This window comes from Pseudorasbora parva, chromosome 21 (genome assembly GCF_024679245.1).
Source record: "Pseudorasbora parva isolate DD20220531a chromosome 21, ASM2467924v1, whole genome shotgun sequence".
Taxonomy (NCBI): Eukaryota; Metazoa; Chordata; class Actinopteri; order Cypriniformes; family Gobionidae; genus Pseudorasbora; species Pseudorasbora parva.
Window position 1 is genome coordinate 20,339,257 of NC_090192.1, and position 26,107 is coordinate 20,365,363.

Consider the following 26,107-nt stretch of genomic DNA (forward strand, 5'->3'; position numbering starts at 1 on the left):
GTAGTCCAAACTGGCCGTTCGCTGAAGGCTTTGAAAGGGAATTTCTGTTAAATAAAATATCTGGCTTGGCATTGAACTTTGAGCTTTATAATTTTACAGGTATTATTTATGCTCTAACAGCAACATTACACACTAACTAAAGTTTGAAAGATTGAATCGCGAAGAACGGGACCTTTAAAGTGTTATTTTTTGCTACCTTTTGAACCAAAAATACAGCACAAAATAAAAGACAAAATCTCTCCATTGGAATTAAAGAAAGGTGAACTGACAATGTCAGCGTGAAGAGAAAAAACTGAACTGTTACTGTCACTAACTCTCATTTAGGTGAATAATCTTTTTAATAATTCATCTCATTTTACATGTGGCCTGTGAAAGTCATGTCTATTATTTTGGTTTGTTTGTGTCGCTGATAATAAATTCAAACTTGCTTCTGCACTTTGGCTGATGACCCAGTGCTTTCCATACATTACTATTCATATTCATATATCACTATTCAACCATATAATGCTTATTTAAGGTTTCAGAGACTTACGACATTAGACATTTAAAGGAATTACTAGCCTAAATAAAAAAGGAATGCATAGTTTGTTCCATACACTAATATCTTTGGAAGCTGCAATAATAATGCTTTCAATTACAATTTATATGTTTTATTCATATCATATACATATTGCGCATGAAACAATACAGTTTGCTCTTCTCCCATGCTCACCGGCCCCTTTTTTGTATTTCGGGGAAAATGTATGAATTTACGTGATAAAAATAGATCGACTGCAAACTCATTGGGTGGTATATCAACTAACAGGATCATTATAAAAGGTGTTTAAACGACAAAAAACATTCACATATTTGAGCTAGGGGCTCAGCTATAGACTGATGACTTCAGGTGTGTCTTTGGTGGAAATAAAGCTTCCTGTTTTGGTTCCTCAGTTAATCCAATGTGTACAATAGTAGCCTCCGTGTCTCTGATAATCACGGCACTTTAAGATGGTGCACCGCTGGTGTAACTTTGTTTTCATTTTGCGCAAGTAGCAACAGTTCCGTTCCGTCATTTTTAAAGTAATAATATTGCTACTAAATTTAAGGGGTTAGTTCACCCAAAAATGAAATTTATGTAATAAATGGCTCACCCTAATGTTGTTCCGCACCCGTAAGACCTCCATTCATCTTCATAACACAGTTTAAGATATTTTATATTTAGTCCGAGAGCGTATGAATGTGTATGCACACTATACTATGATTCATGATTTGGATCACCTGTCAAACTGCCAAACTGCTGAAATCACGCGACACTGGGGATCCAAATCATGAATCCATACGCTGATTCATAACCGTTTGCATCTTTATTTGAGGATTGAAAACAAACCCGGAAGAGAAGACAATGCTGAATAAAGTCGTAGTTTTTGTTATTTTTGGACCAAAATGTATTTCCGATACTTCAAACGATTCTAATTAAAGGTGCCCTAAAATGAACAGAATGCCCCTTTTTCTGGACATGGACAGTATAGTGTGCATACACTTTCATTGAAGGAACAGAAAAGCTCTTGGACTAAATATAAAATATCTTAAACTGTGTTCCGAAGATGAAAGGCAGTCTTACGGGTGTGGAACAACATTAGGGTGAGTCATTAATGACATCAATTTCATTTTTGGGTGAGCTAACCCTTTAATTGTATCTGTGATATACTTCAAATAGATACACTTCAACTTCAAATGATGACAATCTGTAAAAAGAGTGAAATAAATAAACTACATGGATATTTTATTGTGTGAATAACGCTCATTTATATGAACAATTTATATGAACTGATAAGTGATAATTTATATAAATTTGTATAAATTGATTGTCATTCCAATCATGATTTTCATTTAGCAATCAATGATTTCCACCACAACAAACTGTGCCCCTAATAAAGTTTTAAAGATAAATCAAGATACATGTGACTGTTTTATGTGCATCAAGACAATAATACCTGAAAAGATTTAATTGTATTTAGTGTACATAAAATGCATAAAAGGAGTAAAAAAAAGAAAGAAAAAAAAGTAATTTCCATACCTGTTGTTTCATTACAGAATACTATTAAACACAATAAATAACTTGATACAATATGTGGTACAAATGACAATGTGGTGGAAATTTTCACTACATAAAAAAAGACAATTATCCTGTGATGCTTGTAACTCCACTGTTAGTCCATTGTTATTGGACCCATTAATAAAATACTAAGTGTAGGAAAAAGTGCATTTTGAGTTTATGTTCTAAAAGTCCACCAGGGCCAAAAGTGTCAAAATTAAAAGACCGGAACCAATTGTTATATTATACTGAACACAATTCTCATGGCGTGTCCAAAACCAGGTTACACCAAGTAGCATATCTTAAATAACTCCATTCACCAGGAAAATCTATTTATACAGATTTGAGCACTGATTCTGTTAAGCACACTCATCATGGTACAAGGCCCTACAATTTGACACCCACCCCCAAGTTCACTCTACACTCCAGTTCAACCGAGACAAAACATTTGCCAAATTAGGCAGAAAATAGAATCCATTTGGAAGAGTGCTGTGCCAGAGCCATGGTGTAAAAGGAATGACAGAGCTAGAGAGAGAAATGAAGAGAGGAAGGAAAGGAGGAGAGGGAGCAATAAGGAGTGAGAAGAGAGTTTTTCATTAGGAACATTCAGCCACAACATCTGTCACCTGTGTGCAAAGTGCTAGCAGGTGTGTGTGCGCATGTCACGTTCAAAGCGTAAGCATTATCCTTCCAGATGACATTCAAGAACCTCAAAATACGAGTTAAACCCTGTTCACACTCATAGTAAAGCATGGTTATATGTTCATTTAGGGTTTTCTTTTCCTGACCGACAACCGATGCTCATTAAACGATCATTAACTGTTAGTCAACATGGTTATGTTAAATTAGAACTAAATTAAATCATGGATATCATGGATGAAATGGATGAGTGTATATTACCCATTAAAAATACCAATATTGGTTTTCCAGATTTATGCAAATAACAGCAAAACAAACAACGGAACGTGAGGATTCACACAATGTCACATCACACACCTGTAGTGCTTCTGTGAACAGTGAAAAACATGCTATGCGATATATACATGCAAACACAAGTATATATAGGCCTATACGCAAAATATACTTCACTTATATCTAGGCTATATCTTTCCCAAAAAGACTAATGGCTGTATTAGGTCAAACGGGTGCTTCTACTAAATACTGAGCAAAGGGTCTGAATACGTTTTTCTTTTTTAATAAATCTGCAAAAATGTCAACAATTCTGTGTGAATATGGGGTGCTGTGTGTACAAAAATGAGAAAAAAAATGAACTTAAATGATTTTAGCAAATGGCTGCAATATAACAGAGTGAAAAATGTAAGGGGGTCTGAATACTTTCCGTACCCACTGTATATTAAAAGATTAATAAAACAAAATAAATAAAAAACTCTGCATCAAATAGAAGGCTATATGCTGAGTTTCAGTTTGTTTTTGTGACATGCTCCACAAAAGCATCATCCTGTTTGTTTACTTTACAAAATCGCGTATGTGTTTAATTTGAGTGTACACGAATAAAAGTAAGCCCTTTACAGTTTTACTTGCAGTCTTACTATTATATGTAAGACCATAAATGATGGCGTATTTAAGTTTTAAAGGGGGGGTGAAACACTCAGTTTCAGTCAATCTCATGTCAATCTTGAGTACCTATAGAGTAGTATTGCATCCTTCATATCTCCGAAAAATCTTTAGTTTTATTATATTTAGGAAATAAATATAGGCTGTACCGAGTCTTTCCGGAAAAAAATGAGCACCTGGAGGCGTATCGTGTGGGCGGAGTTAAAGAATGACGAGTGCGCACAAACCAGTGACGTCCTCAAGCGTGGACAAACCCATGGCTATCGATCAGATTCAGCTAATACAGATATGATCCAGAATCAAATTCGGAGCGTGAAATAAATTGAACAGGAGAAACAACAACATCAGGACGTCCGTTTCTGTGGTATGTACTGTATTTAGTGGCCTGTCAACATTTGTGTGTGTTTACTCGCAGTTTATGAGGACAGGATTCGGTTTATGGACTATTGTATGCGACTAGACCTTAGAAGTAGCAAGCAAAACGGTTTTGCACGTCAGACTAGTGTAACGTTATACATAGAACAACAATAGAGTAACCGTTAGCGCATTTGAATGACGAAGCACGCGATCGTGTCGTTTACTGATGTTTACTCATGCGACGGTAGCCAATAGCAGAGACATTTGAAGCAGTTTTACTCACCGACTGCTTCCAAAGCAGGACCGAACCTTTACCGCTGGGGCCGCTACGTCAAAAACACACTTCTTTGGTATGATTTGGTGAAGTCCTGTGACAGCAGTGACCATGGAGATCCACTTTGCGACGCGACTGAAGCGATGTTGTGAAGCTTCCCGTCATTTCTGCGTTCAAATCGGTTCAAATACAGCGCTGCTTTCCTGGAATGCTGTGCTGAAGCGTTGAAGTCGCTTGATGTCACCCATAGGAATAAAGTGGAGCACGGTGCGGACTATAGAGACATTAGTGATCACGGACGAGTGGATCTGCACCTGAGCGAGTGTTTATGGGCGTGCATTTCTTCTCTCGCTCTAGTCACGCGCGCACATGCGCGCACCCTACCGGGAGAAGAGCCCGTACGGCCCATACAAGGACCTTCCGCTCTGTTGACGTCAAGCCGACCCATACTCGAAAAAACTCTCCGAAACTTGTGAGAAACCGGAAGGAGTATTTTTGACACAGAAATACTCCATCAAACGTCCAACATTAGTTTTTGAAACTTTGTCTATGTTTAGGATGGGAATCCAAGTCCTTAACAGTTTAACAAGCTCAGTATGCATGAAACAGCATTTCACCCCCCCCCCCCTTTTAAGGAAAAAAATCCATAAGAGAAAAAAAAATCCAGCTGCCTTACACACACACACACCAGTTCTAGCATTGCTAACTAGACATCGCAGCATTGAATTCATACCCGTCAATTCTCTGAAGGTTTTAGATCCGGTAACTGTTCTCCACCTGAGCCACTCCTGTCAGTTTTGTGCTCTACGCCTGACTTAAATGCTCTGCTCTCCACCCACATATAAAGCTGCTGTCAGTTAATGAAGATCTGATGGATGAACTCATTTCTTTTCACTTTTATGGAGTCGTCATCTTGGATATTACATTGGTCACTGTTGGTACGTCTGCCTCTCCAACATGGCACTGTTCGGAAGAAACACCTTACAGTTTCCCTTGAAATCCACCAGCCTGGTCTGGGATAAGGTGAGGCTCTTATTTGAGTTAAGAGACTAACCTCACTTTAACATCCATAACTCTCAGGTTTGCTCTGGACAAAAGTGGAAAGCAGCAAAGATAGAAGGTCAAATGTGGTACGGTTCAGAAGAGTCCTGTCAACTTTGTAACCACAACAATCCAAGCTAGCAGCACATACTATCTGTCTATAAGCAGCACTTACGCAGGGCCACTATAGATTGCGTCCTGACCGGCTCCGGCGCAAGCTGGCCAAAATCCAGGAAGCTCCCTTAAAAGATCATTACAACCTCACTTCAGCAAGACATTGTGCTTTGGTCCACTTCTGCTAGGCTAACCATCATGGCAGAGCTGACCATGCCATGGGAAGAAGGAATGGAGAATGCCTATGAGCAGAAAAGGCTGCATGCTCACAAGCTGGGTGAAAGGCACTAACATTATTTCTGGTAGAAGTTGGGTGCTTCACTCGAACATCCAACTAAACGTTCCTTGGAGTCAGAGGCTCCAAACTGAAAAAGGCCCACAAAGACCTGGCAGAAGAGGAAGAACAGGGGAACTTTTGTCTCTGGCTCCGGAGGAAAGATAAGATGCGGGCAAAAATGGATTCTAGGGCTGGCTGCAGGCGGCGGTACACCCCGCTGTCTCACCACCTCAAGATGTTTCAGGATTAAAGAAGCGAAACGTGGCTCCCGGCTGATGACCTTGCAGCTAGCATGCTGGCATTGGTGGAGGTGTGTCTGGCAGAAATGTCTTGCAGGTGTATCCACCTGTGCTTCCTAATAATGACTTTTTAAATAGTTTAACTGTTGTCAGTTAACCAGGTAATTATGAGCATCCCTAGTTACATGCATGAATGGTCAGACTCGCTTCTAGGTTTAGGAAGCTCTCTGCAATTGAACAGTAAGTTCGTCTTAAAGACACAAAGTAAGACTATGACAACCAAATTGGACAGCTCATGGACAGCATTGAACCAATATTAATGTTATACTATAACAAAAAAATTATACACTACTGTTCAAAATTTTGGGGTAAGTATGCTTTAAAAAAGATTTAAAAAAAAAAAAATATTTAGCAAGATAGTAAAGACATTTATGATGTTACAAAGGATTTCCATTTTAAATAAAGTTTCCTTTCAAACTTTCTATTCGTAAAAGTATCCTGAAGAAATGTTTCAAGTCTTCCTCAAAAATATTAAGCAGGAATAAATTACATTTTAAAATATATTGAAAATGAAAAACATTATTTTAAATTGTAGTAATATTTCACAATATTAGTTTTTACTGTATTTTTGATCAAGCGAACAGGATAGAGCAAAACAAAACTTGGTTCTCACATGAACTAGCATATTCTCACTGGAGCGCCCTACGTCATATGCTGGGATGCCAGTCTCTCGTGAATACGTGCACGACAGTTAGCGGAAATTAGAGAAACCATTATAAAGCTCGGGAAAGCCAGACATTTTTTTAAAATATAACTCTGATTGTGTTCGCCTGAAAAAAGAATGTCATATTTTGACTGAACTATCCCTTTAAAGTCACTTATACTCACCAATCTCTTAGCAGAAGTTAGAGATTACAGTTTGTAAAGTTTTAAATATGGATATTTTTCTTACACAAATGCATCGCTTTGATTCAGAAGGACTATATTAACCCTCAAATCCATTTGGAGCACTTTTATGATGGATAGATGCACTTTTATGGACTTCAAAACAGAAACGGACATTCACTGCCATTATAAAGCTTGGAAGAGCCAGGAAAATGTTGTAATATAACTCCGATTTGTATTTTTCTGAAAGAAGAATGTCATATAAACCTAGAATGACTTGAGGGTGAGGGTTAATTTAACATTTTGGATGGACTGTATATCTAAAAATCATGCAGCAAAAATAATTTAATTGAGAATATATAAAACATGGTTTTATTATTGTGATAACAGCAACCTCACCATTTTCACTACCTTGAAAAATAACCAAAACAACAATTAACGATTGAAGGCTGATTAAAATAACAGAATTAAAGAAAAGGCAAAAATAATCTAGGCATGGAGCTGGTGTGCCATCCTCAGCCTGAACTTTCTGTCCAACACGCATCGATCTCATTTGGTATAAGATTTGAGGCGTGAAGCCCTCTAAAATTCTAAGCCACCGTGGGTCAAGTCAAACAATGCCGAGAGCCAGCGTAGGCGTGAGGGAGCGATGCAGGCAGGACTGAGGAGACAGCAGCAGATGGGCCCATAAATACTGAGTCTGGGTTAGTGCAATCATGCGGCAGCATGTGAGGAGGGCAATTCGTTCTCAAACTCCACTAAGATGTTTAGTACAGGTCTGATTGCAAATGATTGCAGCTCAATTTACAAGGAGATATAAAATTACATAATAGTACAATGGGGGATAAGTACAATGGGGAATAGTGTAAATAAGGCAGAATTTCACCATCACAGGTCTGTCCTGAAATCCAGTGAAATTAAAAACAAAACCAATGTTTACCAATGCAAATAATAAACTGGAACTAACCATATTATCATGCATGGTTAGTCCAGCAAAGTACCCATTCTAATCAACTACCCAATGAGGTGAAAAATAGTCCAAGAAACTGTCTGTTTGAAATGATGTCAAAGGTCAAAGTCCAAATCCAACTATAACCAAACCGAAATTAGTTAAATAATGGCTGCAGAAAGCATAAAACTACTCAAATTAAAGCACGATCTTTCAATGTTCCCATTGGTCTATCTAGTTCTTGGTAATATTAATAAATGTCAATGCTTGTCTGTTAATTTTCATATAATAACGATGTAAAATCTTGGTCATGAAACAACACTAGACACTAAAGTAAGAAACAAGGTTATATTACAACAACAGGCAAGTGCTCAATATTGGCTGTTTATTAGTACTTATAAAGCACAGATTAATGCCTTATTCTACATGACCTTATTCTACATCATTTACTCCTACCTAATACCTAAACGCTACAAAAACTACCTTACTAACTATTGATAAGCAGTAAATTAGGAGTTTATTGAGGCAAAAGTCATAGTTAATAGTAAATGTGTTTCCAATGCTAACGGTTTACTGATATTTCTACCACTCAAAATATGGATAAAAACTGAGAATGCAGCCTATTCATGCAGATTCTTTCAGCAAGAAATGCAGACAGGCTAGTTGACCTGTTGATATTGCCCGTTTTATTTTCCTAAATTAGTTGGCTCCTGATATGCTACTGTGCGTCTCATATAGATCTCTCTCAATTTCCCAAGCCCCATTCCAATTTATAGGCAATCTGCTCTGGTGCATTGCCTTAAAGGTTAAGAGAGTGTGATAACTATAAAGATGCAATCTTGACCAGTATGAGCTCAGGCCACAACACAAAACGTCCAGCACAGCCAAAAATATTTAGATCCATATCCATTTAACTTTAAATTGTAATAATATTTAACCGCTGAGCGTGGCTCTCCTTTAGGGACTGGTCTCTTTTCCCTGCGCATGCACTCTAGAGTCCTCGCAGGGCAGGAGGGTCCAAACTTGCAGTAATGCAATAATATCACAACTTCCCCTCTTTACGAAAGTTATTCAACAAAGATGTTTCTGTTACTGGTCTCCAATTGTCTTGCCAAATAATGCCATGTTTCACTTGTAGGTTACATATCTTGCTTGTTGCTTCAATGTCATGCTTCAATGTCATGCTTCAATGATACTCAAATTGTGATTAATTTGTGTCTTATGTTCCATCAGGTCTCTCTGCATGCAAAACTATCAAAACTTGTAATAGACAAACAAGCAATACGATGGGAAAGCAAGCTGTATTTCATCCACAGTATTAAATGCTTTTAGTGAATCTCTGCAATAACTGGCCAATTTAAGTCATGTTAAATTATCTGCAGTGACATTTCATACTTTTTCCTATCATATAAAAAGGAACACGTCTGGTTTAATGTCGATGAAATGGTACTTTAACCCTATTGATTGGAATATGGTGTTACATAAAATTTAAAGGGTAAAAGAAAATTAGCCCATGATTTGCTCACCCTCAAGTCGTCCTAGGTGTATACGACTTTCTTCTGTCAGATGAATATAATCTGAATTATATTAAAAATGCTCCTGGCTTTACAATAGCTGTTAAAAGTCCATAAAAGTGCATCTATCCATCATAAAAGTGCCCCACACGGCTCTGGGGGGTTAATAAAGACCTTCTGAAGCAAAGCGATGTGTTTGTATAAGAAAAATATCCATATTTAAAAAAAAAACCTTTTTGTTTTGCTCTATCCATTCCGCTTCTGGGTTCGTCACTGGATCTTACGCTATGTCATACGCCGAAACGGCAGTCTCTCGTGAATGCGCATACAAAAGTTAGTATAAATTAAAGATAACAGTCCGTAAAGTTTTAAATATGGATATTTTCCTCACACAAATGCATCACTTCGCTTCAGAAGGACTTCATTAACTCCCCGGAGCCATGTGGAGCACTTTTATGATGGATAGATGCACTTTTATGGACTTCAAAACTCTGATTGTATTAATCTGAAAAAGAATGTCACATACACCTAGGGTGACTTGAGAGTGAATAAATCAGGCTTTCTTTAAAAAAAAATGGTCGGGAAACGCTGGTATAGAACATATAAATATATAGTCTAGAAAAAGATCCATCCAAACAAGTCTCATTATTTTGAAATGAAATGCCAATGTGAAACATATTACTCAAGGCCCAAATCAAGCATCCATGAAAAAAGTGATAGCCACAATATTTCTCTCAAATATATTATATTTGTGAAAGGATTTGAAACCCCACTTGAGCAGCCAAGAGAGAAAAGCAGAGGAGGGAAAGGCAGAGGGAAACTGGAAAAAAAGGGAGTTTCAGGGAACTGACATCTTGTCTCCTCAGCCAGCTATGAAGAAGTCATTGAGCCTACCCAGCGTTCAGTGAGGTTCTGGCCCCAGTGAGCTCCAGCCGTCCGCTCCGTATGAATTAGTCATGAGTGCTGCTTTATAGCCGTCATAATGAGGATGAGTAAGAGATCAGTTCTGCTTTGTAATGAGCACCGTTCTAAAGGTTAAACATACACCTTCCCCCTTCCCCAGGTGTAAACCGAATAATCAACTATTCAGACATGAGGAAACACCACGGCAAAAAGCGACTGGTCATAACCCATGACAAACTCCTGAAAAACTCTTTGTATGATTGATGACATGGAAAAAAACTGGAACTTTAATGTCTAATAGGCTGCATACGATGGTTGGATACTTTTCTGCACTGAAAAAGATGTTTTGTAAGATCCACCCAAGAAAAACGAGCAATGATCCATTTGAGTGCCCTCCCTGCCAGATTTCAATCAAATGGCACAATAGCCGGCGGGCATTTTTTAATGTCGACGTGCAAAGTACTTTGCAATTAATAACGGCCCTGCGATGATCTGACTGCAATGAGAATCATTATCTTACTAACTGTCATCGTGATTCTCATTATAATCATAATCACCGGCTTCACCAGCCTGATCATCATTACACTATAATCAGTGTAATATCCTTCAAAATACATATGCAGGGTTCAGATTTGCGCACTGCGCCGTGCTCATGCATGCAGCATCTGTCATTTTCTTTTTTAAGTCGAGCAAGATTCAGTTTAAATGAGACTCTTTTAATGGGCAAGCGACTGGAGGCTGTGACATTGATATTAGAGTGTTCGCGACATACCCTCTGGGGAGAGGCTATGACATGAATTACGGAGATGTCCCCTTTTCTACGGATTTATACTAATTCAATAGTCACTTACGTGTGCATATTCAATGATATCACTGCAGAAGTCATTTAAGATGGTCTTACGTAACATCAACGCTCAGTTACTGTGGAGCATTCACGTTAGAAAACACGAGTACAGACATCATTTGGTTGTGTTCTCACACTAATCATTAGCTATGGGAAATATTCAGAATGGAAATAAAAGAGGGAGGAAAAAAGAGAGTTATCAAATCTCATTAGTTCATAAAAACAAGAACTTTGCAGAGTTGGGAGGCAGTGGGCTCAGCTGGTTTTGCTGATCAAAGGGAATAACTCATTTTAAAAAAACTAAATTCTGAGGAGTTCAGTGGTTGTATGTGTGCACTTCAGAAAGCTAAGAGCAAACCCAGAGCACTGGAACAGGAAAAGCCTTGCGAAAGAAGCTATTCCAGCCACTTTTTAAGTATTTAGGGCAAAAACACTGTTACTTTGTTGAGAGCATCAGTGTGTCAGGCCCGGCCAGTCTACTAAAATCAGTGCAGGATGACGTGTACAAAATGCAACACTGCTAAAGTGGAATGACCATGCAATTAACAGCTTTGTGATATATGTATTGATTAAATTACATATTTTTATGTATGTGTGTAGGAGTGTGTTCGTGGGTGGTCCAGGTTTTTGACATTGTGAAGACAAAATGTTAGCCCCAAGAGGAATGAGTTATAATACAACTGCAAATAATGTGTTTTTGTTTGTTTTTGAAAATGTGAAAACACATTTTTTTCTGTAAGGGTTAGTTTTAGGGTTAGGGGATAAAATGAGATATAAAATACAAAAACACAACTTATGTAAAGATGTAAGGAGATAGAAGGTAAACTTTTTTTATGAACAGACTACTTATTATGTTGCAGACAGAGGGTAGCACAGGGAACTGGATGAAAAAAAGTGACCTACTAGGTCACGATTCATTTTCAACAAAAGGGATGAGCAGAACAGATGGGTGAAGCTACCCCTAATATAAGTATCTGCACACAACTTCCCCACAACATTGTATATCACATATGCCAGTATCCACCACTGCTGAGAGTGAATAGAGTTTTACAATTACTTCACACATGTATGAATTTCATAATCTATTAATTTACTGATGCATTCTATTTCAGTATAATACATACAAAAGACATTTTGTCCATGTCAGTAGCGAGCGGTCACCTTTTTAACCGGGTATGCTGTGTGGCGCGTCATGTCATAAAACGTGCTTGGTGCAGATAAATTGAATGGGTTAATAAGCTAGATCCTCGCATTCATTCTAGACAGAGTCAGTTGCTTACACTTATGGCAACAGTTAAACAGCAGCACAGTTAAAAGTATTTCTAATATTTTGGACCTTTTGTTAAAAGTTACTTTTACCTGTTGGGACACGCCATCATAATCATTTGCAATATATGCTAGTTGACTAGCCTAGAAATCTAGACGCACCCTAGCGACAGCAAATCTAATCTGCCGAGAGAGTCGTCTAGCAACTATGAATTCATTTTTGAGCTGTAAAAGCCAAACTCTGGTCAGGCCAATCACATCGTGTATAGGGTCGGTGGGCGGGGCTTAACATAATGACGGCCGAGTTACGCTTGTGTGCTTCTAGTAAACACAGAGGCTGTCGCACGGCCGGTCTTTCGAATCAGCTCTGACCGCGACTCTGGAAGACATGGAGTTAAGCTTTTCTCTGAGAAAAGAACAAAGCACGGCACTGATATCATTCTTAAAAAGGGAAGATGTGTTCGGAGTTTTGCCGACCGGATACAGCGAAAGTTTAATCTATCAACGAGCTCCGCTTCACGTTGCTCTGGTTGGTCTTGGCGCTATCCTATCGCGTGCAGAGGGAGTTTGAAAGACAACCGTTTATCCTGCCCCTCGGATTGAGCCCTGTCAATGGTGAGTTTCCAGACCGAACATCTTGATGTGGGTCTGGCTTGTCAGGCTACTAGGGGACACTATTGACGCAGAAACTACAAACTTCACATTTATGACACAGACATAAAATCAGACAGTTTAATCAAGAGTTGACAAACATAGATGTCAATTTAAATGTATGCCAGAAGTATTTTTTAAGTATAATAACAGTAGCCTATTATAAATAAAATGTGTAATTATTATAAATATAATACAAATGGGCTACAATAGGTCTACTTACACCAAGTCTTTAACAGTTTATAAGTTTTCATTAAAAAATTTAATTTTACCCAAGGAGAAATTAAAACACTATGAAAATAGTTTTGGTTATGATATTTCCCCCTATATTTGATTTAGTCTAGTTAGTTTCGTATCAAATAAAATGTGATCAAGCTCATTTTTCTCATTTTTCCCCTTGGGCTCATCAAATCCAGCAAACCAATGAGAATGAAAGATGGTGATGACGATAACAGAGTGTAGAGTGTCATCACATAAGCTTGATGGTACACCTCAAACCAGAGAATTTATAGTGTTAATATTAATTAAGGAGTCCACAGATGGCTCGGGTATGCAGGGCATTCGCAGCTTATATGGGCCACACACCCCTGATGTATGCATGACCTCTGATGTCTTTGAAGAAAGGAGATATGAGAAAAGGGCGAGGAGACAAGAACAGGGTGATAAAAAGAGAGAGAGGTGTATTCTGTTAGCTGCGTGACCACTGATGAGAGCTGCGGATGCTGCCTGCCACCATATAAAAACTCTTAATAAGACCATTATCACAGCAATTCTGATTTACAGCGGACATTTACAAAGGCAAAGCAGCACCATTAACACTCGAGACCACAGTGAGACCACAGAACACATATTTAGAGTACAGGCCTTTTCTGCAAGATCTCACCAAGAACGTTTGCACTGAAATAAAGGAAAACACCAGAACGACACAGCTCCTGTAAATCCACATTATAACAGTCACTACATCCACTTTTTTAATAATCCTTTCCGGCGAAATTGCATAAGCGTGAATGAGTTGTTTTAGGCAGCAGTTATATTTTTTCATTATGGGACATGAAACGGAGAAGGTAGAAATCTTCACAGCAAAACAAAGCTCTGGTAATATTACTGAAGATCAATTACATTCTTTCTATGGAATTCAACAGCACTCTGATTTATTTTATAGAGGGTAATTTCAAAGCACAGACGAGAAGCAGAAACACAAAAGTGGGAAATGGAGTAGCTGCAATTTCAGATGGTGGTGGTAGTAATCTGCTGCCAGGAGATGGCTGATGCAGGACTCCAGACTAAAAAAAATTACTTTTAGCCACTGACTCATTTAGGAACATTCAGGAGAATGAAACATTCAGAAGCCAGATGACTTTTAGATTTTTTTTTTTTTTTTGCCAAACTATAACATCAAATGTAGAACAGAATGCACTGTAATCTATGCTGATGTTGAATTAATTTTGAGGATCTATTGCAATGGATTCACATGGAGATGCAACATTTTATATCGAAATACTATTGGGTAAACTGTGCAGTTACGCACAGACCAAAACAAAAAGACATTCTGACATGGAATGCACATTTCAAAGTAGAATAACTGGCTGTAGCATTGATTTTCTGAGAAACAAGTAGGTGAATGTAGCATGTAAGGTACATTTCCACTATGAGAGACAGATTGAGGGAAAAAATCCAGATTTTTTCTGATTTTTAAAGATTTTATTTGCAAATTATGGTGGAAAATAAGAATTTGGAAATAAGTATTTGGTCAATAACAAAAGTTGACCAAATATGTTATATATAAAGCTGGTCCACGCATTTTCTCCTCCAGACTGGATTACTATAATGCACTTCTCATCGGGATCCCTAACAAAAGCTTGCAGAGACTGCAGTGTGTTCAGAATAGTGCAGCAAGGATCCTGTTGAGAGTTCGAAAATTCGATCACATCACACCCATTCTCAAGTCACTTCACTGGCTTCCTGTTTCCACCAGGATTGAATAAAAGGTCTCCCTTCTAACCCACCAGTGCATCTATGGAAATGGAAATCTGAAAGAACGACTCACACCTTCAACATTTCTTTTTGGGAGAGCTTATGTCTTTTAGCTATTAAATCTATTTGTATTTTCCCATTTTTAAATTATCTTAACTGTAGCACTTTGAGATTTGATCCAAATGTAAAGTGCAATAAAAATAAAATGTATTATTATTATTATTGTATACCCTTTGTTGACAATGACAGAGGTCACACGTTTTCTGTAAGTCGCCACAAGGTTTTTACGCATTGTTGCTGGTAGTTTGGCCCATTCCTCCATACAGATCTCCTCTAAAGCAGTGAAGTTTTGAGGCTCCAAAGATGTTCTATGGGGTTCAGATCTGGAGACTGGCTAGGCCTCTCCAGGAACTTGAAATGCTTCTTATGAAGCCACTCACTCGCCCGGGTGGTGTGTTTGGGATCATTGTCATGCTGAAAGTCCCAGCCATGTTTCATTTTAAATGCCCTTGCTGATGGAAGGAGGTTTTTACTCAAAATCTCACAATACATGGACCCATTTATTCTTTCCTTTACGTGGTTGAGTCGTCCTTGTCCCTTGGCAAAAAAAAAACCCAAAGCATGATGTTTCCACCCCCATGCTTCACAGTAGATATGGTGTTCTTTGGATGCAACTCAGCATTCTTTCTCCTTCGAACATAAGTTGGGTTTTGCACCAAACAAATAGTTCTATATTGGTTTCATCTGACATTCTTCCAATTCTCTTCTGGATCATCCAAATGCTCTCTAGCAAACAAACTTCAGACGGGCCCGGACATATACTGGCTTAAGCAGGGAGACGTGTCTGGATTTGCAGGATTTGAGTCCCCGGTGGCGTAGTGCGTTACTGATGGTAGCCTTTATTACTTTGGTCCCAGCTCTCTGCAGGTCATTCACTAGGTCCCCCCGTGTGATTTTGGGATTTTTGCTCTCCGTTCTTGTGATAATTTTGACCCCACGGGGTGAGAACTTGCGTGGAGCCCCAGATCAAGGGAGATTATCAGTGGTCTTGAATGTATTCCATTTTCTAATAATTGCTCCCACAGTTAAATTCTTCACACCAAGTTGCTTACCTATTGCAGATTCAGTCTTCCCAGCCTTGTGCAGGTCTACAATTTTTTTTCTGGTGTCCTTTGACAGTTCTTTGGTCTTGGCCATAGTGGAGTTTGGAGTCTGACGAGGTACGAGTCTGGAGGTAACGGGTAGAGGACAGAGAAGCCTCTTAAAGAATAAGTCACAGGTCTGTGAGAACCAGAAATCTTGCTTCTTTTTTTTTTGAAGGTGACCAAATACTTGTCCACCATAATTTGCAATAAAATCGTTAAAAATCAGACAATGTGATTTTCTGGATTTTTTTTTCTAATTTTCTCTCTCATAGTTGAAGTGTACCTATGAAGAAAATTACAGGCTTCTCTAATCTTTTTAAAGCAGCACTAGGTAACTTTTTCTTTTGGGGTCCCCCTACAGTTGGGAAACAATATTGTCCTCTACTACTGTCGTAAACTCTGTCATCATTACATCAGAGGATGCGCGCGTGCATTTGTTGACATGACAACCATGATAGCCCTGAACTAGTGGTCGTCCTGAACTAGTGGTCATCTCATAACCTGCGAACCCCGTAAGTCTATTTAATGGTCACGGGTGCGGGCGGGTTGTAAAAATATATACAGTGGTGCGGGGCGGGCCAAATAATATCATAAAAGCGGGACCCGGAAAAAAAGCAGACCCGTGCATCACTACCCTGAACACTGCAGGAGGAGTTCACATGCAGTTGCTCTGCTTGCGTTGCGTGTGAAATGTCTTCATCCCAGGTACAGTGGCATATGTTTCAGCATTTCCTATAAATATAACTTCATGGGTTTTATTTTTTTCAAACGCCAAATGATCGCGATGTTCACGTTTACAAGCCAGCGTCATTATAGTAGCCTCTAGTCTGTTGGTTACCGTTTAACAGAATCTATGATACTGTTTGAGTGGTAGGTAATAACCATAGCAAGCATGACAGCCAAGTCAGCATCGGTCGGGCACGCCTCCTTCAGCTCATGCCAACGAGCAAACGCTGGCCCAATGTTGATCCTCGTCCTGCCTTTAATCCGATCGCTTTTTTGTTTCCTCTTTTTGCTTTCTTCCAACAAAACCTTTGCTTCCTTATTTTTCCGTGCTGCTTCGGACACGACTATAACATCCAATAAAGAAAAAATAGTTGGCCTGCACATCCGAATTTAAGGAAGTGAGGGGTGGTGGTGGAAGTGACGTATATGCCGTAAAGCAGTCGAATTTTGTAGTACTTTTTGTTCTCGGGTTACTACCCGAAACCCGAAGTTTAAAAGTACGATTAAAAAACGATACAGACCCCATCAGGCTATGGCAGACGTGTCATTCAACCTATTGTAAGTCGATGGATCATCACAAGAGTCTTGAAAATATATTATTAAGGTTGAAAAGTTACCTAGTGCTGATTTAAGTGGGAGAATTTGTACAATTGGTGGCTGACTAAATACTTTTTTGCTCCACTGTATTAGGTGTTGAAAACATTAACCTTTGTCTGTCAGTCTCTGTCTCTCTCACACACACCTTTTTTTTTCTCCCCTTTCTCTTTGTGTGTGCCAAAAACTTGGGTAATGAACCGAACCCTGACAACAGGGCTAAGGGTTGTCTTCACCCCTTTAACTGCACCTTTTCATTACTTTTCAAGAACACGTTGCAATCTGGCATGACAATCTATAAACAGCACTTTCAGTTAATGCCTAGTTTCCATGTGCTATGCCAATCATAAAACCCTAACTGGAAGTTTTTTGAACACTTACTGGCCAATAAGAAAAATCATGACAGGCTCTTGAAAATTGCACAGGTTTGCTGCATGTAGACCCTAGTGGACGTATCTCTGCATGAATTAATGCAGATATTTTCCAATACATATAAACATGCAGATGACATTAGTGCTCACGTGAGAGACACACTGCCTGGATTCATCAATCATATCAGAAATTGAGAAGCCCTGATACATTGGGTTAAATCTGAAATAATGGAAAGCATTATCCATCAGTCATGCTTTGAAAAAACAATGGATCCATTTCCATGGGGATCCATTTCAAGGCCAGACTCAAGGGAACACTCAGAGAAAATCGAAAAACGCTGTCAAAACCAATTCACTCAGCAAAACCAACTAATATGTGGGGGCAATATGGCTACTTACGAGGGTCTCCTGGTAATCTATACCATTATAGAAAGTGCATGGGTCACTATTGCATGAAAACAGCAACATTACAAAGTGTCATATCATCATATCACCTGTATACTCTATATGTCAACATGGCAGCTGTGCAGGATACAATGTGCTTCAGTTTGGGGTCGTTTCAACATGCTTCTGTCTGTTCTTTTCCAGCACTCTTACATTACAGTTTTTATTTATTACTTATTTTAGTTCATTCTAAACTAAACTGGGGAGATTTATTTGTTTTAACATAGTCCCACAAAAAATGTGACTGAACTACAAAACTACAAAATACTCCTTCGGGGAAAAAAACTATCAAACTCTCTGTTTCAGATATACTCTTCTATTTAAAGGGGGGGTGAAACACTCAGTTTCAGTCAGTGTCATGTCAATCTTGAGTACCTATAGAGTAGCATTGCATCCTGCATATCTCCGAAAAGTCTTTATTTTTTTAATAATTATATAAGAAAGATGCGCTGTTCCGAGTCTTTCCGAAAAAAGCCGAGCGGGTGGGGGCGTGTCATGTGAGCGGAGCTAAATAATGACGTGTGCAGCAGCGCGCTGCAGTGAGGAAAGTGATTCGCTCAGTGAGGAAAGTGATTCGCTCTGTGAGGAAAGTGAGTCGCTCAGTGAGGAAAGTGATTCGCTCTGTGAGGAAAGTGATTCGCTCTGTGAGGAAAGTGATTCGCTCTGTGAGGAAAGTGATTCGCTCTGTGAGGAAAGTGATTCGCTCAGTGAGGAAAGTGATTCGCCCGCCGCGTGAGGAAAGTGAGTCGCTCTGTGAGGAAAGTGATTCGCTCAGTGAGGAAAGTGAGTCGCTCTGTGAGGAAAGTGATTCGCTCAGTGAGGAAAGTGATTCGCCTGCCGCGTGAGGAAAGTGAGTCGCTCTGTGAGGAAAGTGATTCGCCCGTCGCGTGAGGAAAGTGCTAATACAGATCGACCGCCGGCCTATCAGTGGGTAAGTCAGTAGCTACTGGTTATATCACCTGTTTAGCATCCTACAAGCCAGCGCTTTGATGGGCGTAGCCTGTTGCTTTCGCTCTCTCCCTTGCTCTCTCTCCCTCGCGCTCTCTCACGCGCTTCCGGTAGAATTGTCCGTAAGACCCATACAAGGAAATTCCGCCCCCACTAACGTCAATGGGGACGCATGATCTCAAAAAACTTGCCGAAACTTATGACTAACCGGAAGTAGTATTTTTGACAAAGAAATACTCCCATCAAACGTCCACCTTAACTTTTGAAACTTTGTCTATGTTTAGTATGGGATTCCAAGTCTTTAACAGTGTAAAAAGATCAGTATGCATGAAACAGCATTTCACCCCCCCTTTAAGTACTTATGTATACAGTGCATTTGCACAATACAAGCATAACTATTATTTTAAAATAACTTTCATTAACAATAACAAACATTATTACACTATATAATGCATGATATTGTAAATATTGCAACAGTCAACTGTAATAACACAAAGCTCAATATTTTTTTTTAAACTTTTTGATTGCTGTCAGTTTGATGCACGCTTCACAGAATATATCATAATAACAGGCTTAGAGGTAATGGACGTACGTGGCTCACAAAGGGTGCATCAAAGAGTGGTTAGGAGTATTTTCCAGTAGTACATGGAGGCTTTAGTCCGGCGGAAGAGTGAACTCTGAGCTGACATATGACATAGGATGGAGGAGTAGTGTAAGCCTAGATGACAGTATACGGTTCAAACAAATAATGCTGGGCAACAAACTCAAGTTTCTCTAAAATTTCTCTATAAAAAATCTTGTTTTAGACTTCTAATTCGTGACCGCTTACATTATCCTTTGCATTTAAGCGTTGGTCAATATGTCATGCTTCAGGTTAGAGTTCACTCTTCCACCAGAACTAGGAAGCCAGTTATTATAGTTTATAAAGTTATAAATATGGATACTTTTCCTACAAAAACGCATCACTTTACTTCAGAAGGCCTCAATTAACCCACTCAAGTCATAAGGATTACTTTTATGATGGATGGATGGATGGATGGATGGATGGATGGATGGATGGATGGATGGATGGATGGATGGATGGATGGATGGATGGATGGATGGATGGATGGATGGATGGATGGATGGATGGATGGATGGATGGATGGATGGATGGATGGATGGATGGACTTTTTGGAGCTTCTACTCACTCCCAATATAAAGTTTGGAAGAGCCATGATATTTTTAAATATAACTCAGATTGTGTGAATTAAAGTCATATACACCTAGAATGGCTTGAAGGTTAGTAAATTATGGGATAATTTTAAATTTTGGGTGAACCATCCCGTTAACCATGATTCACCACTGTTCAAAGGTCAACAACCATTAGTCTTTTTTCACTTAGCTTAAAGGACAACACCGGTGAAAAATGAACCTAGGTGTAACTAATACATGGTTACCGAGTAGATCGTTCTCTGGAATGCGTTTTGATGAAATCGAATGTAAAGAGTTATATCTCTAAAAACAGGTACAATTAAATTGCTAGTTAATAACACTAACAAGGCTCAAAATAGCCTCACACTAACACGGTAGCATAATGATGGTCCCTACATGCAAACCAAAGCATTGACAACTTTGCAAGCGTACAAAAAGTTTAAAAAGAACATACTTTATAAAGATTACGCGTATAAAGACAGTAGCCATCTTGGAAAACAGTCTCGACCAGTTGAGCCACGAACGCTGCGCTAAGTGATGAACTGTGACTTGGAATGTCATTTGGGACACCTTCCTCCCTTGTAATTAGTCAACCATATATTTTAATAAACCATCAGCTCACTTTGCACAGTGTTCGTGGCTTAACTGGTCGAGACTGTTTTCCAAGATGGCGCCTGTTCGTAAACGCAAAATGTACTGTCTTTATAAAGTATCTTCAATGCATCCTAGAGAACGATCTACTCGGTAACCATGTGTTGATTACCCCTAGGTTCATTTTTCACCTGAGTTGTCCTTAAGTTAGCTAACTTTTCATACAGTCCCTGACAAAAATATTTATCATTTAATCAAGACAGAAAGGTCAAATTTTGGCAAGACAAAAGTTTTGTCGCATATAGAGAAATTGAACAAATTTACTGCAAACACAAAAATATGTCAGCAAATTAAGTTGTGGTGCTGTGAGATCCAAATTTAATATCTTGTATGACTTCCATGAGCTTGAAGGACTGCATCCATGCGGTTTGGCAAGGATTCATACAATTTATTGATGAAGTCATCAGGAATAGCTAAGAAAGCAGTCTTGCATGCCTCCCAGAGTTCATCAATATTCTTTGGTTTCGTCTTCCATGCGTCCTCTTTCATCCTACCCCACATATGCTCAATGATGTTCATGTCTGGTGACTGGGCTAGCCAATCCTGGAGCATCTTGATCTTCTTCGCCTTGAGGAACTTTGATGTGGAGATGGAAGTATGCGATGGAGCACCGTCCTGTTGCAGAATTTGGCCTCTTTTATGGTTGGGAATATAAGAGGTAGCTAAGATTTCTTGGCATTTTAGACTATTGATGTTGCCTTCCACCCTGCAGATCTCTCGCACACCCCCATACTGGATGTAACCCCAGACCATGATTTTTCCGCCACCAAACCACTATTTTCTGGGTGAATCTCGGATCCATTCGGGCACCAGTAGGTCTCCTGCAATATTTGCGGCGACTGTGGTGTAATTCAACAGAAGATTCATCTGAAAAATCCACCTTCTGCCACTTTTCCTGCGTCCATCCTTTTAGCAGGCTGTGGGCCTTGGCAAATGCCACACGGTTTTTCAATTGTCTTTTGTTTAGTGCTGGCTTCTGGGCACTGATTCGACCATGGAGGCCATTTCGAGACAGAATCCGACAAACTGTTCTGGTTGACACAGGGACTTCAGGTGACCAGGTCTCGTGGAGCTCTGCTGCAGTGGAAAATGGGCTGGCCTTGGATTTTCGAGCCAACAAACGGTCCTCTCGAGCAGTTGTCTTGCGGGGTCTGTCTGACCTGGGCTTGTCAAAAACATCTCCAGTCTCTTCAAATCTTTTTTTAATCCTCTGTACTTGAAGCTGAGACACATTAAAGGTGTCTGCCACATCAGCACATTTTAGTCTCACGGTGAATCTTAGGCATGTTTGCAGAGGTCTAGTTGCAGTTGATGTGAAGGTCTAGTGTACTGGGGTTCTTTTTATACACACTTGAGACCTAATTGATCCATTATTAGTCACAGGTGAAGCTCATATGACAAGGTGACAACACTTATGTCTTTGCTAAAATTGACTCAATGGGCTTTACCAAGCTGTGAATATTAGAATACTTTTTGAAAGTTTAGTTTTTCACTGAAACATTATCACAAAAGCTGGTGGGATTAAAATGAGCCCTTTCTTGTAAAAAAAATCTTGATTAGAAATATATTTCAGCGGCACTTTAGGTCAATTTGTACACAAGCGACAAGACTTTTGTCAGGGACTGTACAGTCCAGATGATAGAGCAGATGATTTCAATTACATTCTGTGAGGGAAAAGGGTGGTTAGGAGTATTTTCCCGTAGTACATGGTGGATTACATTCTGATTAAAACAACTACCTGATATACATGATAGGCGTTGGCAGCACGACCTTGAAGGAACACAGAGGGGATCCACACGTTGACAAGGGCACGTTGACTTCTTAGAGAAACAGGGAAGGAGAGAACACATGGGGAAAGTCTAATTAGAAAACATCTCAACACAAGAGACGTTTAGTGTAGCTACAATCGCTTTACCTACCCAGGTGTCTGGAAAAAAAAGTTTTCATCTTTTAACAAACAAGGGAAAAATTACAAATATTGCCGGCATTAGCATGAACCCTCTGAATTCGGTGGAGGCAATTTGGTAATACAAAATTTGTGTACACTCACAATAGCAACAAAACTTTGTGGTTTAAAAATGATGAAAACAGGCATCACAAAAACGAATGAAACCCAGGTACAGTCTTTCCCATCTGAGCTCATTATCTGTAATGTGGTCACGACCACGTGCAGCGCAGGCTATTCATGCGGTAATCATCCATGCGAGACGCGAACACCCTTCATATCTACTTTTCGCTGTGAGGAATAAGCCGGTATTTAACTCAGAGGAAGGCTTAATTCAACAGAGAATATAATGTGTCGTACAAAACGAGGATATACATTTTAAGCTCTACAATGTAATATAAAATACAATATAAACACAGCCTTTTACATGACCACAAGTAACGCTGTATGCATTTCCTTCAATCGTTAATGACTGACATCTTCTCCTGTACAAAGGTTACAGCTGTGTGGAAGAGGAGCATGAAGGCTCCGAATGTAAAAACAGAAGCAGCATTCAACCTCCCTATTTTTAGCACAGTCTTTTCCGTCAGATCGGAGGCATCGCTTTATGGAATTCCATACATCGATTTGATTCTCAAAAGAGGCTCGCTGTACACCACCTCCAACACACATGCATACAAATATAAAAAAAGAACAGCGAGTAGGAGGCCACTTACGTCTCGAAGTCAGATAGGCTGGGATCGTCAGAGGTCTGGCTCAGGTCCCCTGGAACCTGTCCAAAAGCAGAGGGCATGAGGTCATGGTGAGCATTTCCGTTTTTCGGATTAACACTGTACTCTTGCATAAACTTCCACACCAGCTACATACTGTTGTGTGCTTTCTGATAAAAGCATGACAGCCCATTAATACACTGAAAAATGAAAAACAAATTGCTCTTTTGATTAAATTAGAAAATCTATATTGGGAACTAGGCAATATTTACATGAATCTCTCAAAGAGGGCACATTTATCACTCATTCCTGAAAAGAGATGAGCCTAACCAGGAACAGGCTGTAATCCTATTTGAGTGTGCATCTTATCTTGTGGTGAAAGTGTGGTAATGTCAGCATTTACAGGGGTCACGACTCACAGGCTGCTGCATCTTGGCAGGCAGTGGCACCAGAGAGGAACAGACACATGAGCCATGAAGGCTAGATAAACCTTCCACCGTATACAGTTCAGCACAGTTACAGAAGGCCATGGTTCAAAGCCACTGCCGTCAGATGTATCAAAAAGTAATCAGTGGCCAACAGATAAGCAGTGAGGAGGAAACAGAGAGGATGGATGGAAGCCACAAGGTGAAACACGCTGTGGCTGAGAATGCCACTAGAGACAGACTGGTCAAATTAAACGGATACTTCATCCAAAAATAGAACATAGCTTTGTGGAAAGATCAAACCAATAATTAAAACTGTAGTCACAGAACATTTTCCAGTAACACTTTATTTTAAAGTGTCTTTGTCACAAGTTACATATACTTACTATAGTAATAACAGTAAATTATGCATAATTACAACTAACCCTAAACCAAACCCTAGCCCAAACATTAACTTAATAGTAAGCGCACGTAGTTAATTAATATTACTCAGTACTTACTTGAGTAAGTACAATATAACTTAAAAATAAAGTGTAACCTTGCCTGCTTATTGGATTAATACAAACTAACACTTATGGAATTATTTACTCCTATGTTTCTCTATCACCTCCCTTTGCCCCTAATGGTTAAGTTGTAACTAAATGTATAATTAGACTGTAAAAAGGACACATTAAAACCAACTCATTTCCCTCTGCCTAAGCTCTCAATTCTCATTCAGACCAACAAAAAAAATCTGGTTTCTTCCCACAAAGCTATCATATGGCTTCAGAAATCTTGGAAGTCAATTAGTCACATATCTTAAATATAATTTATAAATTAATATAATGCATTTTAATTAATATAATAAATATTATATAATATAATGGTCACACTTTAGATTAGTGGTCCAATTCTCAATTTTTAACTACAAATCCGATTCCAAAAAAGTTGGGACACTACAAATTGTGAATTAAAACAGAATGCAACAATGTGGAAGTTTCAAATTTCAATATTTTATTCAGAATACATTATAGATTACATATCACATGTTGAAAATGAGAAAATGTATAATTTTAAGGGGAAAATAAGTTGATTTTAAATGTCATGGCATCAACACATCTCAAAAAAATTGGGACAAGGCCATGTTTACCACTGTGTGGCATCCTCTCTTATTTTTATAACAGTCTGCAAATGTCTGGGGACTGAGGAGACAAGTTGCTCAAGTTTAGGAATAGGAATGTTTTCCCATTCTTATCTAATACAGGCTTCTAGTTGCTCAACTGCCTTAGATCTTCTTTGTCGCATCTTCCTCTTTATGATGCGCCAAATAACTTCTATGAATAAAAGATCTGGACTGCAGGCTGGCCATTTCAGTACCCGGATACTTATTCTACACAGCCATGATGTTGTAATATTGATGCAGTATGTGGTCTGGCATTGTCATGTTGGAAAATGCAAGGTCTTCCCTGAAAGAGACGACATCTGGATAAGAGCATTTGTTGTTCTAGAACTTAGATATACCTTTCAGCATTGATGGTGTCTTTCCAGACGTGTAAGCTGCCCATGCCACACACACTCATGCAACCCCAAACCATTAGAGATGCAGGCTTCTGAACTGAGCGCTGATAACAACTTGGTTTGTCCTTGTCCTCTTTAGCCCAGATGACATGGCCACAGTCCATTTTAAATGAGCCTTGCCCCAGAGAAAATGCCTGTGCTTCTGGATCATGTTTAGATATGGCTTCTTTTTTGACCTATAAAGTTTTAGCCGGCACAGTGTTATGTTCATACCATGTCCGACAATGTTATCTGGAAGTATTCCTGAGTCCATGTTGTGATTTCCATTACAGTAGCATTCCTGTATGTGATGCAGTGCCGTCTAAGGGCCTGATGATCACGGCATCCAGTATGGTTTTCCAGCCTTAACCCTTACTCACAGAGATTGTTCCAGATTCTCTGAATCTTTGGATGATATTATGCAATGTAGATGATGATAACTTGAAACTCTTTGCAATTTTTCTCTGAAAAACTCCTCTCT

The 26,107-nt window shown here is 39.1% G+C and overlaps 1 protein-coding gene across 5 annotated transcripts in view; it reads right to left on the reverse strand.

The window, feature by feature from the left end:
- The window catches only part of snx29 (sorting nexin 29), a 175,160-nt gene that overhangs the window by 47,147 nt on the left and 101,906 nt on the right, over positions 1–26,107 (reverse strand). For 4 of the 5 annotated variants that reach the window (XR_010899997.1, XR_010899996.1, XM_067429109.1 and 1 more), the window contains 2 exons: positions 23,672–23,727; positions 22,749–22,830 (listed from right to left, as the gene is read on the reverse strand). Coding sequence is in view for 3 of the 5 variants with exons in the window: in XM_067429109.1 (XP_067285210.1) it covers positions 22,749–22,830; positions 23,672–23,727 (138 nt within the window). In the remaining 2 variants the exon portion in view is untranslated. The remainder of the gene's footprint in view (positions 1–22,748; positions 22,831–23,671; positions 23,728–26,107) is intronic. The other variant, XM_067429107.1, reaches the window with a different exon arrangement.